This window comes from Watersipora subatra, chromosome 4 (genome assembly GCF_963576615.1).
Source record: "Watersipora subatra chromosome 4, tzWatSuba1.1, whole genome shotgun sequence".
In the NCBI taxonomy this organism is placed as follows: domain Eukaryota; kingdom Metazoa; phylum Bryozoa; class Gymnolaemata; order Cheilostomatida; family Watersiporidae; genus Watersipora; species Watersipora subatra.
The window spans coordinates 9,354,999-9,372,255 of record NC_088711.1 but is presented as its reverse complement, the minus strand read 5'-3'; the positions used below and the strand labels follow the sequence as shown (position 1 = coordinate 9,372,255).

Sequence of the window (17,257 nt, the reverse complement as noted above, 5' to 3'; positions counted from 1 at the left end):
GTAACTAGATAAGCACAAATTATGGCAAGTATAGATACTATATTTCAAAAAACATCTTTTTTTCTCTAGAACTCTACGAAATTGAGCTCAATTAAAATAGTGACATAATTTGGATCGCTAGTGTAACAATCACCATCTATGCTTACACATTCCGTGTGTAGAAAATAAGTACTCACGTGACACTAAACACTAGCTAAATCTCAAAGAAACTGTTGACAAAAATGTCATGAGGCAAAATATACACAGCTTTTGCGAAACTGTTTTATTACTGGCTTCCGTAATATGAGCTCAACAGATTTACCAACGAAATGTAGAGCATGCGCCAACACAAGCTATGCACGTATATATTGCTAGATAATTACAACACAACTGTTTTATAAATCAGTATGGTTTATATTTCTCATTGAACTATACATGTACAATAAACAAGAAATAGCAATACTACTTAGCAACTACAATGCTGCAAACAGCGTGGCATGCCTGAACTTTGTGAAGCATGATAAGATGGCAGATTGTAAAATACTTCTAACAATTGGAATTCTGTTGAAACCAGGATGATGTTCACTTGGCTTTTCTACAATAACAAAAACATCCCAGCTGTAAAGGTGGTTTAATATAAACAACAAAATATACCTTTTAGCAACCAGTTCAGAAGCTTTCAGTTTTGCAAAATAACAATCAGACAGCAATTATCACTGTAACTGATTATGCAATTACTTGTATATTAATTGTATAATCACTTACAACTGTACATTATGTAACATGAAATCATTGATCGACAACAAATCGGAAACTTGATTTTTGCATGATTGGTGAATCTTGTGAACTAGATAGATGAATTTTTCACTTTCATAAATCATGATGCTCTGCATGTATTCTATTGGAAGGATAACCTTATATCAACTGCATTGAATGCTGCAGAAAAATTGATTTGTGTGATGAAAGCCAAACACATACCTTTTTGATGCCACACCTGACAGCAATTGATTGCCAAATAGAAAAGTTGGAACTCCAAGGACGGCAAGGTAACGCACTGTCTCAAACATATTCAACTGGGTCCAGTACAGGTAATAAAGGAAGAATATACCTAAAAATGCATAGAGATGTACTCAAACAACTTGTAGTAGTGTAGATATTATATTTACACAAAACTCACTGCAATATCATGCACAGGTAGGTGAAGATGGCAAGCATTACCTGCAAGACCGACATGGAAGCCGATGGCAGAAATGGAAACCGGAAAGTTTGATATGTTCACCCCGATTCTCAACCACAACAGTAACATGAGAATGAAGGGAGTAGCGCAGAGGATGGTGAAAACATTGGATACTGCAGCTGACGGTCGCGTCTCTGGTTGCCTATAGAAATATTTTAATAATATGGTAATTTGAAATTCCATCAATGCTCAAAGATCTGTGAATGAATTAACCCTGAGATCTATTGTACAAAAAGCAACTCGACACGCAATGCATTCAGACTACTAAAAATGCAATTGCAATACCAAAATAAGAGTGGAATGTTCTTATTTAGCCCGATTACAGAGAGTAAAAACAACATTCAAGCAAGAATGGTAGCCTTAAAATGGACAAAAGAAGAAAGATCAACCTAAACTCATGCTGAATGACAGGTTTGGGTTGGTACTGGTCTCCAGACTCTGCCGTTGGTGGAGATCCGAGGAACGTCAACTTCACATCAGCAATGGGCCAGTCAATAGGATTTACCACCACAGCATCACCAACCACAAGCGAAATCTTATATAAGCCCGATCTGCTTTCAAATTCTTTCTCCTTGGCACCCACATCCTATTACGAGAACATACGAGTCCTAAGAAAAGGAAGCAACATCTTGAAAGGGTAAAAGTGACAAATGAGTATGAACATCGACCGGTGAATGTTCGTAACCATGAATACCAAGCTCCCTTACAGCCAATAGTGTTGAATCTGTGTGTACGTGTGATACAAGTGCGGAGCGCTGAGACTAAAAACAACTACTGAATGCATATTGCTTAAAATGCATTATTTTAAATGAAAAAAATGAAACAGACGACTTTGAAAAGCATTATAAACAACTTACCAAGTCAAACGTATACTGTTTGGTGCCTTCATCAGGAGTAGCGACATAGATGATCTCCTGGCCAGTTTTTTGATTTGTTAATCGCACAAAAGCCTAGAAATTGGCAAAAAGACAAATGTACATTGCATAGATATCGATCCATACACCAACTAAATTTCGCACAGACACAAAACCATTTTTATTTACCTGGTGAACTTTCATAGCCTCCGATGTGGCAGCGCTCTTTACATAGAAACTCATGAAAAGTTTCTGATGTGTGTCTGCATCGAGTTGCTTTGCTTGAGCAGGATACTCTACCCTAAGATACAAGAACATAATATTTGTATAAACAAGGGGAAATTGTGCACACTTACAGCACTAGAGTTAGATATGAGATGCTTTGTACTGGCTCAAGCGACACAATCTTTGTCGCTTACCTTCTAGTTTTAGGCCCAGACTGGTCTTTATCTCCGACTCCTATCTCAACCGAGTCTAACTTAACGTCAGTTACCACTTTAAATTGAACGCTTCCCTTAAGTCCAACCAACTTGCTATCAGGTTTCTCGAGTGATGCAGTGAACAGTACCTTGTAAAAGCCGAATGGTGCTTTGACGTTTGTGAAGTCAAGGTTATAGACTGAGCTGCAATAAAAAAAACAAAATTACTACGCAAACTACCTTGAGAGATAAGATACTCAATATGTGATTCAGTACGAACGCCAAAGCATAAAACCTAACTAAAAGAAATAAGCAGAGATCAAGCAGTATCTACGTGATGCTTGTTTTAGTCAGATATCTCAGTCTGAGTGATGAAAACCTACGGATCACTAGCAACAGTTAGCTGTTTCTTGCTCAGGACTACGGCATCATCAGTAATATGCCGCGCGCTATCTGCAGTCAGTGTCACCTTTCCAATGCTGTCTCCCAATACAGTTCCCACTCTAATAGCTATCTGTTCAAACAACAAAGCAACACGTGTAGTACAGATAATCATGACCAGTCTAAACAGATGAGCTGATAAAGCATACTTTTTCTTAGAAGCACCGATTCTTCTTGTCATGACCATAATTATTAATGAAAGTTGTAAGTGAAGATAAATCACAACATATATAAAGTTAACGAAGGTACAAGATTCTCACTTAAATCTAAACTAACACAGCATCTATAGCTCCTCACGAAATTGTAACATAAATGGAACATTTGTTGCAATGGCAGCATTTGATTTCAGCTTTGACTATAATTAAATCAGCGATGATTGATAACACTTGCTATCAACCAGGTAATTGGTAAAATATGACTTGACAACTTGATATACTTGTAACAAAAACCAATAGTTGATAGAACAGCTAGTTATGATTCCAATATAAGTTCTTTTACAAAATTTACACAGACACAGATACTCTCTAGAAATATCAAGCTGTAATAATGATGCAACTGTACATGTTTACCACATTATTAAAAATTTATTTTCTCATACAAACACAGTAATCTGAATAGAAAGTTGTTTGCACCATTTTTGCGAATGTGCCGACTTGATCGCTGTGAACTTCTTTCAAAAACATAGAAGTGAACTATAAATGAAATGGCTAGATGGCTACTCATCGCAATTAATTTTGAATTAATGTATCATATTTGGTTTTTATTATATATTTGCTTTGGTACAAATTTTTATCAATGTTGACTACGTGTAAGAAGCTTTAACCAATCACTTGCAACATTTGAATTAACCGGAGCAACTAAATTCAGTAGTAAGGAGAATTTAAACTACTTGAAACAGTTTTATAATTATCTAATAAAGATTAAGAGAGAGCAACTATTCGATTGGTAGTACTTGGCAAAGCTGTCCGCGGTCGAAATTCCATCTTAAAATTACAATGTAATAGCAGAGATCGAAATAATGAAATTCCTTTTACATATTCATATTCTAGTACATTGCAGATCCAGCTTATGAATGTATGAAAATGAATTGAATATCCAATGAATGGTTCATTTTCCGTCAGAGGCTTGACAAAAAACTAGATTCATTGGTAGAGCATATATATATATATATAAAATTGTGGTGCTTTATATATTCAGTGAGCTTTTACTGAATAAAGGAAAAAATGACATCACGAGAGAAATATTAACGTGATTTATACCTTTGCGCTACTGACTACGATCTGTGTATGGCAATTTGTTGTGTTAGCCAGGGCAACCATCATACGCCGAATATTTGATGTACCATTACCTAATAAAACAATAATTGCGCTTTTTCTGTTTCGACCTAAGCCATCAGCATATGTGAAATGATTTTGCATTTACCAACTCAACAATTTAATAAGAACGAATAATCGCGTATATTTTTGCATGAAAGAAAAAATCTTCTCATCTAAATACATGCTATGTCATAGCAAGTGATTTCAATGGTCATTCTTTGGCTGATTTGGGTACTCCTCGATTCGCAAACTGCCAAATCTTTTATATTACTAGAAGTATATTACAATTGACTAACGACTGTATATGTAGGAGAAAATTGTTGCGCCAGGTTGCAACCATCTATATCTACCTTCTTATTGTTTGGACTGATGAGAGAGCCAGCCTTGTCGAGACTGATAGCCACAGGAATCTGGAATTCGTTACTGGAGAGGACTTTCAGGGCTGCCAGCAACTGAGCGCTGCTCTTCACCTTGCTGACATGCTTGCGACTCAACAGGTAGTTGGCTAGCTGCATGACTTGCTCCTGAACATAATTATGAATTCTCTTGTAAGTTCTTGAGTAATCTTGTAATGACAAACCTTAACAAACTAAGGCCAACCAATGTCTTATTGCCAATGTTAGATACAAAAAGGCCATACAAGAGTGAACTTATAAAATCTAATAGACTCATCACTTACAGCTTTCAGAGTAGGAGCTTTCTTAGCGGCTGCAGCAAGTTTGTAGGAGCTCTCAACCACCAGACTAGTTGTAAAAAGGCCTCCTTCAAACTAAAAACAAAATACCAATTAGTAAAAATTGGCAGTGTACATATCTTTGAGAAACACTATAGTGCGAGCTCTTGAAGATTCTTGTTAAGCCTCACACATTGGTGTTAAACGTTAGATATATAAAAACTGCGCAAAAACAGAACTAGGATGATAGGAAACTAATTTCCATGAATAATGTCAAGTTTGAAGTTCAGTAAGCTAGTAGATACCAACAGAAAAAGCAAAAACCAAAGACCCAACAGGTTTCAAAATGAATATGCGTAACAATAATGTGCGTAGGGATGTGAGGAGGAAAGTTCGAGTGAAAAATTATGTGTAAAATGCCAGCCTTCAAAAGCTCTGGCCATAGAATAAATACTAACATTGTGCTCGCATAATCAAGTAGCCTTTCTTGAAAGTTAATTGGACTTTCGCAAACAAAATTTCTACCACTCAGAGACCTTATGAACATAGGCCAAGAAAAGTGACACAGCTGAAAAAACCGACAGCGCTTTGCTATCTCCAATTTTTTATTTTGTGAATGTTACGCATAAATCTACCTGTAAATATTTGCCATCATAAACATCAGCCTGCGCATAGACATCCTCAATGAGTTGATAGCGCTTTTCAAGGTCCATGTTCAGAGCTGTGGTGAGAAGAAATGCATAGCCCATGCTACAAATAGCCAGTGCACAACATTGCAAGAGAGAACAATGAAAAGGCGGTACCAATAGTTTTTGAACAAAATAGAAAAGCCCACAAAGTTTTACCTGGTCGGCGTGTCATCAGTCTTCAAAGCAGTCTCCAGAGCGTCATTCACTTGCTTAGCGTCAACTATAAATGGAAGAAAGAAGAAATGGTGGACCAGATAGCTTTTGCAAGGCGCTACAAAAAGCGCATAAGCTACATCACAAAATCTATAATATTATAAAATGGGTGTTACCTTTGACTTTGAGGCTATTTAGCGCTGTGTAAGCCTGATATAAAGGGATCACATTTTTCTCAGTGAGAGCTGCCTTCAAAATGTTCTCTTGAGCTGTTGTGTGACTCATCGAGCACTTGATGAGTGAAGCTGCTTCTATACGGGAGTATATAGCCTCCAGCGAATCTTCATTCAACGCTTTCAGCGAATTGCACATAGACTGTAGACAACAGAATGATGTTAAGATCTTATGAAAAATAACTGTTTGTAGGAGGTATAGATAGAAACAGTTAATTCGAATGCTGTACTCAATTCCTCTTTTGCTACTGTCTGTTATTGCTTATTGAATTTCCTCAGTAGTGTGTTTACTACCTGAAAATACTATTAACGACATAATATTATCATTATGCAAGGCCTTATCAACTTATGATGAGCATATTACCCAAACTGCCTTTGATGGTAATTTTAAAATAATAAATCTAAGCAGTAGGAATAATTTCAACTTTATAACCAATAAATTGTCTACTATCACTTGTACCATTTGTTTTTAAAATTCTATACCATTCCTGTGTTTGTACAGATATAATCCTGTATTTGTACAAAATCAAATTTAAATTCTTCAAATACTTGGAGCCTCAATGATTTTTGCACAGCTCTAGTAATAACTCGACAGGCATAAATTTTTCATTCGTGCACATTTCAACGCCTCATACGCTACAGGATGAAAATATTCGATAGATATAAAATTCGCGATTTCGCGAAGTCAATTCCGTGAATTATTAAACTCCGCAAAAAAATAGTTCTATTTTTAATCCCAAGGAAGAATAACTACTGCCTCAAATTTAAAAACTAGTCGCTAAGCATAAATACTATTTGTAGCCGAGTTTCAAAATCTTTTTTAAAATAGTCGCCGGGGCTTTGAGTTAATCCCATTGCTAATACATCACATTTCTTTACAAAAATTATTCAAGGTGTCACAAGATATGCAGAATGGCGTCATTGCAAAAATAGCTGCTAGGCAGATGTACTAAACGTAGCCGAGTTCCAAAACTTTTTTAAAATCATCGCCGGGGCTTCGAGTTAAAGCCCATTGCCAATGCATCAAATTTCTTTACAAAATTATTCTAGGTTTTCACAAGTTATTAGGCATGGTATCATCATCGCAAAAATCTCTCCTACACTGACCTACAGTCATTTTACATTGAAATCAACTCCATCAACCTCTAATACCGAAGTTGAGGATGATAATGATTCTGATCTGAAACTTATGTTATGTATTTGATTTGCAGTGCAGATACGTTTTTCCATAATTAACTGCGTTAATTAATTTTTTTGTTTAAAAACTGATCGCGTTCATTAAATAATTCAGCTACTGTTTATGTACTTCCTTTACACATGTTAATATTTTTTTGTGTTTACTGCAGATTGAGAATGAAACAGCACCTACTGGTATTCTGATTACGAAAACTAAAGACAAGTAGTAATATCCACTGTGGCAGGAATATTGGCAGAGAAGCAACTAATCAACCTAGACCCCTTCTTCAACAACAACTTCTTGATATCGCTGTGGCAAACTTGATATTATATATTTTATTTCATGTATAGATATATTATAATTTATTACAAACATGAGTGTACAAATAAAATCTTTCAAATGCAAATAAAATTTTACAAACAATGAATGGAGTAAATAAAAACAGTTTCGCCCATATGGCGGTTCTCTGACAATAAAATTAAACTGATACTCTTGGTAAATAAATACTAGCGTGTAATAGTGCTCTCTGACTAGTTATTTTGGTAATAGCAGCTCTAAACCGCTGTCACTGTCTTGGGTAGATGTTAAAGGCGATTCTCTCGCTACCACATGTCTGGTAAGGGAGTTATCATCAGAACTTTCCTCGTGGCTTACTATTGGAAAATTGTGCCAGTTGGCAAAAAATTTGTGCTCGTAAAGACATCTACCACCCTTGCAGTCATCGTGCCTCCGTGTATGATGAAAACTCTCTCACACTAAAACAAATAACGAAGCGGTAGAGATGGAAAAAATAAATATTACGTTTTACCGAAGAGCCAAAGTAAAATTCAACTAATTTAGTGAATGGTTTAAAAAAAACTCATTACTTACCAAAAGTTCTTGGTTCATCAAAGGCCTCCAAATCGATGAATATTCGTGAAAACCTCTGAACGCAGCAAAAAATTTATAGCTTAGCATGATCGACTCGTAGTAGTTGTAAGCTAAATAGAAACCGAAATACGCTGTTTGCGCATGGGTAGGGTTAACTCTATTGCTAGCCGCAATAGAGTTAACTCTTCATAGAGAGTGACAGTGTTCAGCCGCGAATAAATTAATCCGCGAATAGCATGAAAAAGGCAATTTTCGCAAAATTTAACGCCGAGAATAAATTCATCCTGTAGGGTATTTACATCGGTAATAAATTTGTCCGTAAACAAGGTCACGCTAAAACATCATTTCCAACATTAAGTTCTTCAGTTAGCTAGAGTTATAGTCGGAGACCTCCCTTTCATAGTCATCAGACAATAATGCGCATTTGTGATTGGCCCCGACACTCCTAACAAAACAAGGTTATTAGTCTCTTACAATTTGCAATACCTAGCTGATATCAAACTTCCTGTAAACAAAAATGTCCGCTACTCTTGGGCTTAGACTGAAACTAATATACATGAAAACGCTTCATGATCTTTTTTCGAACACCATCAAAACATCAGATTCAAAATAAGCACAAAGATGTAAACTGAACAAATATTAACTGTAGGGCTGGATTTTTCCCGGGAATTATTGAATTTATCCCGGACGGTTTGGAAAAGGTGGTATTTACTGGTAACTATTCTGAGAGAAATGGAGAAAAGTATTAATTGTATTTTTTATAAAAAAGCATTGACAAATTTCAAAGTTTTACAAGAAAAATATGGGTTTGTGTTGTTCATCAATCTTCCAATAAATTGAGCTGTAAACAACGAAACAGTTGAAGCTCTTTTGTCAGTTCTATCACACCGACTAACTCAGGTTTCACAATTTCGTCTGACCAAAAGCCCTATACTTATACTGTACTTGAAATTTTAGCTCATCGGCTTAAATAACAAGGATTGGATTTATGGTTACAAACAGCCTGTAGTTTGCTGATGTATTTCACTCCATTCAAATATTGGTTGAGAATAATTTTACTCAAAAGAACACTCAAACAATGCTTTCAGTGCTCTTAGTTTCAGTGGAAATAGTTTAGATAGACCATACAGAGACAGCGGGAAGCTTAATAGTTTGAATTTATTGCTCTATTTCAACTTTAAATATTCTTCCCCTTCTATCCCGGGGCATTTAGGGTGGACGAGAAAACCGTATTTTTCCCAGTGGTATTTATCGTACAGTCAAGGTAAAGACCTTGCAACCTTGATTATGTGTCTACACAAATTCTCCAATTTCTGATAAAGGGTATCTCCTTTAAAAACAGCCTATGAAGGTAATGCTTTGAAGTCTAGTCAAACACTTAATTAAGGCTTAAAAAGGTCTGGACTGCCTTCATGTACTTTTAGCCCAAGTAGATATTTTTGAGCACCTGTCTAGGTTCAATGGTTCAATATGGTAGCCCATACTATTAGGTTTTTTAATTATTGCAGGTCTTTGAGATATCAGAACAAGATGAAAATAGCACTTACTGAGCTATCTTTAGGAATGGCATCGAGTAAGGATTGACCTCTTAGCGACCAATAGGCCGTCATAGAATCCTTGAAAGGAGATGAGGAAAATAAGCTGCGCATGCGCTCTTTGTCATCAGCAGTCAGGTAACTAGATACTGTTGTAGACGAAATCCTGGTCACCACCAGCAACAAACCAATAACACAAAACCAGCCTGCAATTGAAACAAACCCACCTTTAGTCTTACATAGTCTTCTACATGACCACCCAGGCTTCATACTGTCACTACAGCAATGCTGACTTGTTTTAATTAAAAACAAGTCAGACTTGTTTTAATTAAAACAAGTACAGTGGATCCTCACCATACGATTTCAATTCGTTTCAGCTCCAGCGTTGGCATCGTAAGATGAAAATGTCGTATAGAAGGGCATAGAAACCCATAGTAATTATCTAAAGCTAACACTCCCTGGTAAAAGGGATCAAAAGTTTATACACGTACAGTACACTTTAAAAATTAGTAACAAAATAATAAGTTAACATTAGTAACTACAGCTACCTACAAGAAGTTTAGTGTATTCAGTGGTTATGATCTGCAAAAAAATGTAACATTATAATGTACTATGAGCAGTACATACCATAGGGAGTTCTTCCCTTTCAAGACAGACGTATAAGATAAACGTTGAATTTAACTTGAATGAATTTAGCTCACTAAACACATACTTGAAGGCTTAAAGCTAAGTTTTAGTATATTTTCCTAAACTTCAACTTTGTCATCGGCTAAAATTTTATCACCATCTGTTTATTCGTTTTCACTACAACTTAAAACAAATAACTCAGAACTGAGAGAGCGAGCATCCTATTTCTTTCAGGCGTTCTGACAGGAATTTCGGCTAACAGCATATCGGCATCTTCGTTATTCTAACATATTCAGCACACCGACTGCAACATTTAAATTTTGTGAGAGATCTCCGTTGGATATTGCATGCATGGTGAAAAAGATTGTTGTATGATGGAGACAAAAACTTTGTGTTACACGCTGCAAGGCAAAAATTATATAACAGGGATATCGTAACCCGGGGGTACACTGTAGTTGTTTTTGAACCAAGTTACAGTAGCACTGTTAGCTGTTTTAAAGGACCTTGACTGGAAAGAAAAAATATTGCGGGTAGTAGTGAAACAAATTATTTTTTTGTGAAGTATTATTTTTTATTTTTTGTAGAACTCTGATCTTTCAATGCACAAGGGGCCACAACTGTGTAAGTAACTATTCTTTAATTTTTATGGTCTACAGATACTGTTCAATAACAATTGTTATTTTTTATGGCAGTTATATATTTCAGTAGAATCTATACAGAAAAATAACTATGAAACTGACCGCTTTTAAAAATTTATATACCAGGTGTCTCTACAGCTAGACAAAGTAATGGTACTGTATTGTGCCACTTCAATATTATTGGAAGGGCATTTAAAAACTAGACAAAGTTTATCGCAGAATAGCTTAGGTACTTGGATGTAACAACTGGGTTGCTTTTTTTACATTTTAATGCATGAGTAAAATCCCTGACTATTTACAGCTTAAAAATTTGCAGCATTTTCACTTACAAAGACATGGTGGCCAATCCAAAAAACATTTTGGATGAAAATTGAATAAAATATAGAACTGTAAACAACAAGAAAGGGACATGCTTCATGCACGATAAAAGTATGAGAAAAATCGACTGAGTCTACCATCTTTTCCCTTACTGTATTTTTCTCAGCCTTACAATAGAAAAGTCTGAAAACAGAAATCTTTTGCCTACAAAAGCACTAGGTACTACTGATTTTTTAGTAAAAACAACCAGCGTTTGCTGCTTTTTACTAATTAACACAAAGGTTAATGTTGAAGAAATCTACTGATATATTACAAGTGCTACCTATCTAATAACACCACAAATAACTTCAACCTATTATTTTATAATAACTTTATATTGTCCCACGACTAAACACGCGCAAAGCGAGTGTGTTTGGGAACTTTATGATAAATGCATGTGCACACAACTCCCGAAAAGTATCCACCAACAGCCTTACTTAAACCCTCGTACCGAAATCCCATCAAAAAATTTAACTTTGGACTAACTTAACATTTTTCTTTGGAGTCGTTTAATTATAATAATGATACAAAACACCTATACACCTACTTAAATATGTTACCAAGTCTTCGAAAATTGTCGACAATATCCTAAAACTTACCCATCTGATCGGATGATACATAACTAGAAAGATTCATTTGGCCTAAAGTTGCCATTAAAACCTTACAGGCCTTTTTAATCAAAATTACGACCAGCCAAAAAAACGCTCATAAAGCCATGCGACAGATAGTATAAAAACATGCACATTTCACCAGTCTATGGCATTGTCCAATTGCGGAAGGTTTCTGTAAAACGTAGACCGTTTGTTTTACCTTTAGTAAATCGTAACATTATGACCTTGCAATATTGATTTACAGGTACGAAAATGTGGTACACAGTTCATCAGCCTACGTTTTTTTGTCCAATTACCGAAGGTTTCATTAAATTAGCTAGAACATTAGCCAAATTTCTTTACATCATATGTACAAGCTCGGGCCGAACTACAATGCCCCTTTATGACAAGAATATTTCTTTATTTTGCTCTAGTTTGCAGAAAACTTCCAGACACAAAACACGTGAATGCTAATGCTTGCTTTCTGTTACAGGTCGCTGTCAAAACCATTCTACATTCAACACAACCAACTTTCAAACTGTGTATATTACACAGCAGCTTGCCATTTTACTTCTAATATTGCATTTCTTCTATTGCAAGGGAGAGATATAAACATATAATCTTGTCCTTTCATTATTACTGTTTGCTGTACATAATAACACCCAGTACATTACAGCTACCATTGCAGTTCTCCTATTGCACTGCAGTGCCATTTGACTGCTAATATTGCATTTCTCAACCAGCAATACCCTTTTCTTTTTCCATTATCACTTTGGTCGTGGGCTGTATGACAGAGGAATTTCTAGTTATAAACATGCATTGCTATAAAAATGCATTGTTATAAACACGCATTGTTATAAAAACACATTGTTATAAATATGCTTTCTTATAAATGTGCATTGTTACACGTTTTGAATTAACACAATTTCATATACTTTGATATTAAAATGAAGTATAAATTATTTCATGCTGCCGCTTCCTTCTATCATCGTACATTATATATTTGTTCATTGAGGTAAGATATTTACATCTGCTCAACTGATAATCTTCAAATGTTCATGAGTTTACACAGTAGTAATAAGCAAGCATATCTATAGAATTGCATTGAACATGTTCATCAGAGCTTGAAAACAAAACTTGCAGAAACATGTTCTAATATTTGCATTGGAGGAACTTTGTACAACTTAAATTTTATCGAGTCTAAATGAGCGTTTTACGATGTATGAAACCATTAAAATAATGTTGTCTGTAAAAACGTCTTAGAACAGAGCAGCTAAATATGCTAATCAACAGATACCAGTGGTTTATGAAGGAATTATTGGTGGATTGCATAATATTAAAACCTTTGATCCTAAGTTTTTATGTTGTTTAAGTGATGTAACTGTGAGAAAATTTTTCAATTAGTGTAATCAAATAATTGTGAATACACAATATTGTAAAAAATCTGACAGTTCCAAAATTAATGCACATCGCTCATCAGTCGTGCACAACATTACCAATTGGGGTTTCCATAATATTTTTGTGTAATTTCCACCAAATACTACGTAATCATATTAAAACTAGTATACTATTATTAGTATACTATTATACTATTAAACTAGTATACTATGTAATCATATTAAAACTACATGTATTGCGTTTTAAACTGCATTAACTAAAATTTTCTGTTCAAAATCCAGCAAATGCAATCACACCTAATGCAATGTTAGTGTTTGCTTGGCCCTGTGGTAAATTGCCAGAGCCTCAACAGTAAAAGTGATATGATTAGGCCTAAATGCTATAAGAAATTTATTTAATAGTAACAAGGTGCTACTTGGCCTTTTTAATTCAAGCAAAATTTTCACTCGTTACAAAATGTTACGATATTACTTTTCACCACGGGCTAGCCAGGTCACGCACTCAAGGATTTCCGCCACGCACATACAAAACACAAACAACAGGGTAGACACACTTTTCGCAGTCTTCCGCAGGAATATTCAAAAATACGAACAGATGTCAATTCAATCGGCCAAACACAACTTACTAATTGGTGAGCAACCTGTTAATGTATCCGAATACCTCATATAAAATAGGCCAACCAAGTTGCATAATTGGTTAATACCCATTTTTTCTCTGGAAATATACCTGCCCGCGATTTTTGGTCAATAATAACCAGGGTTTATCATACACCAAAATGTCTCTTACGGGTTTCGGAGGTAGTCCATTATCTAACATTATCGGGTGGGTCCATTGCCCCCGTACCGAAACTTAAACTCTTTTTAAGCCAATCAAATTCACTTGTTGAATAAATCATGAACACGCAAATGAACTACCACTACTACAACTAGCGCGTAGGTATTGTATGGTGTTGTGATTAGCTTACATTGTAGCCTCTATTCGGGGCAGGGTGTTTATATGGATGCCCGAACTTAATAAACAGTACGGGCTACCTCCGGAACCCGTAAGAGACATTTTGGTGTACGACGAACCCTGGTTATTCTTGGCCAAAAATCACGAGCAGGTATATTTCCAGAGAAAAAATGGGTATTAACCATTATGCAACTTGGTTGGCCTATTTTAGATGAGGTATTCGGATACATTAATAGGTTGCTCACCAATAAGTAGATTGTCTTTGGCCGATTGAATTGACATATGTTAGTATTTTTGAATATTCGTGCGGAAGACCGCGAAAAGTGGGTCTACCCTGTTGTTTGTGTTTTGTATGTGCGTGGCGGAAATCCTCGAGTGCGTGACCCGGCTAGCCCGTGCTTTTCACCAACATTATGTTTGAGTATGCAATGACCAATAAGAGACCTTACAATTCAGTTAAAACACTCAAAGGAACTACAGGCTGCCAATGTTGAATGACGCATATAAATAGGTCTGGTGTTAGCTTGTTTAAGCCATATTTGACTATGGTTAACAGTTTTGACATTCAGTTCTAATTTATTAAAACTCCTTAAAAAATGTTTACAAATGGTTGGCTCACAAACAATTAGTTGCCTCTAGCAATGATATACAGCCCCCCATGGGGGGCTGTATATTATTGCCTCTAGTAAGCGGTTAGAATGACAGTGTCTGTCTGTGTTGAAAAGACTAGCCGCAGCCAGAGACCGAATGCAGAGAGTGGTTGTGGAGGGAGCAATGTCTGGTTCTCTTGCAGTAACTTCTGGTGTTCCTCAGGGTTCCGTGCTGGGGCCCTCTCTTTTTCTAGTTTACATTAATGACATTTGTAGCATTATAAAGACATCGACAATAAGACTTTTTGCGGACGATGCCCTTCTTTATTGCCCGGTTAACAGCTTAGATAGTTCCCAGAAATTCCAGGAAGATTTGTTTTTGTTGGAAAGGTGGGCTGAGCATTGGGGTATGGTGTTTAACACTGATAAGTGTCAAATAGTCAGGTTTGGTAAGAACGGTCTTGATAGTTCTGTGGATTACTTTTTAGGAGGAATAGCGTTAGAGAATGTATCAGCTTTTAAATATCTTGGAGTTGAGATTACTAGTGATTTTAGTTGGGACTTGCAGATTGATTCGGTGACGGCAAAGGCTTCTCGGAGGTTGGGTATGATGAGGCATGTGCTTTTTAAGGCCCCCAGAAAGGTGAAGAGGGTTGCATACCTCACCTTGTGTAGACCTATAATGGAATATGCAGGTGAGGTATGGGACCCTCATTTAGTTAGGCAGATAACATCGTTGGAGAATGTGCAGCGAAGGGCTGTGCGTTTTATTTCAGATTTGAGGGGAAAACAGAGTGTTGCGGAAGCAAGGCAGTTTTTGGATCTAGAGCTGTTGGAGGCAAGGCGTAAGAGTGCTCGCATGACATTGATGCTAGAAATTTTAACGGATAGCAAGCACAGTTCTTTTGTTGATAGTTTTAAGCATTTACAAGATACAACTCATGATCATAATACAAGGTCAACAACTAACGGGGAACCCCCCCCCCATTGAGTCAAATTCGAGTTTTTATCAATATAGTTTTATGCCCAGGACTTCCCGCAACCTGCGAGGAAAGCCATGAAATTTTATCGAATTTTTGACAGACATTTTGAAGGCCTTCTTTTACCCGCGAGCGGGGTCTAAAGGCTCGAGTTTTACCTAGACCTAGACCTAGAGACTACTACAGAACGCTGATAAATAAGCAGAATTGTTATAGTGAGACTTAAATGAAAATCATAACACTGCTAGCTGCGTTAATGGTATAATAGTATTGTTATATCAGCTAAAGTGCGCATTATGCGACCGAAATGGGTTATGGGTATCACATAATCCATGTTACACATAGGTTCAACATTTGCAATCGTTCGTAGCAGGCTTTAGTAAACTTTATTTTCTATTACGCTCAAATTAATAGCAAAATTTACACGTTAACTCTGTCGGAAAAGCTCGCGTTATACAAAAGTTTGGCTACACTGACCATGTTGATTTCGTTAAGCACGTTAATTATCATAGCATTTAAAACATACCACAAATATTTAACGTGTAACACTATTGTTGCATGATTGCGAGATTAATTGTTTTGTATTGAAATAACAATTGCCAAATGAGTGGTCGACGTGGCAGCAACACGTTCGATTCAGCAATTACATCCAAGAGAAACCATGCATCTTGAGAAACCACATAAAATACAGCTTGCAGTATATATCAATTTGTGTATTTGCATAATCAAAAAATAAGCCTCTTTAGTACTAGAAGATACATACTATTCATTTTGGTTGGTGCTCACGATTACCAATAGTAGTTTTTCTTTCCCGTGGACACCGGCTTCGCACTTTGCGAGAAACGAGTATAGATGGTGTCCCTCGCAAGTAGTTTAGCGGAAAACGCTATGGTGTAGTATACAGCGCGCTCATTTATTCGTTATTGGACTATCCAATCAGGCCTTACCACCTGCATAATATACCGTGGTTTGCTATGAATGTTGTAATAGGGAGTGTTAGAAGAATGAGAATGCAACTCTATGTAGCCAGTTTAGAACGTTACTATGTACCCGTAATTGACTATTACATGTATTTTATATGTATCTAAACAGGCAGGCGGTTCTTAGCCATAACACGTTTACTGTTGCAGTCATCCCTTTTGAACCTATAATGAATTTTATTAGTTCCTTTTTAACTATATATTGATAAATGAGCTCATTGATACCAAGAAATGACAAAAAATTCCAGATTTATGAATTTCTACTCTGCGCATGACAGGGCAATTTTATTTCTGGGTTTAACTACCAGTAGATTTTCTTTACTGCACTTTGTTGTGAAAATCCTTTTTTTGAGGATTATTGTTGTTTACTAACCTGCAACATATAGACAATAATTGCAAATATGTTGATTGCTTTGCTATTTATTACAGAACTTAAGTTCATTACAGCCTCAATATGAACTGAATACTTGTAAAAAATAATTTGAGCACCAGTATGAATAGCTAAAAAATCACCATCTTTAAATGAGCATAAATGATTGTCAAGTATGAGACAAGTGACCTCAAATACAG

General features: G+C 36.0%; 1 protein-coding gene across 1 annotated transcript; it reads right to left on the bottom strand.

The window, feature by feature from the left end:
* Window positions 1–354: 354 nt before the first annotated feature.
* On the bottom strand, window positions 355–16,570 carry LOC137393191 (dolichyl-diphosphooligosaccharide--protein glycosyltransferase subunit 2-like). The gene is made up of 15 exons (XM_068079637.1): window positions 16,471–16,570; window positions 9,589–9,782; window positions 5,938–6,136; window positions 5,765–5,828; window positions 5,555–5,669; window positions 4,926–5,015; window positions 4,597–4,770; window positions 2,873–3,003; window positions 2,490–2,693; window positions 2,260–2,371; window positions 2,074–2,166; window positions 1,606–1,802; window positions 1,198–1,358; window positions 958–1,087; window positions 355–574 (listed from the first exon to the last, which is right to left on the bottom strand). The coding sequence occupies exons 1-15, from the start codon at window positions 16,475–16,477 to the stop codon at window positions 562–564; spliced, it is 1,884 nt and encodes a 627-aa protein (XP_067935738.1). The 5' UTR covers window positions 16,478–16,570; the 3' UTR covers window positions 355–561.
* Between the last annotated feature and the right edge of the window lie 687 nt (window positions 16,571–17,257).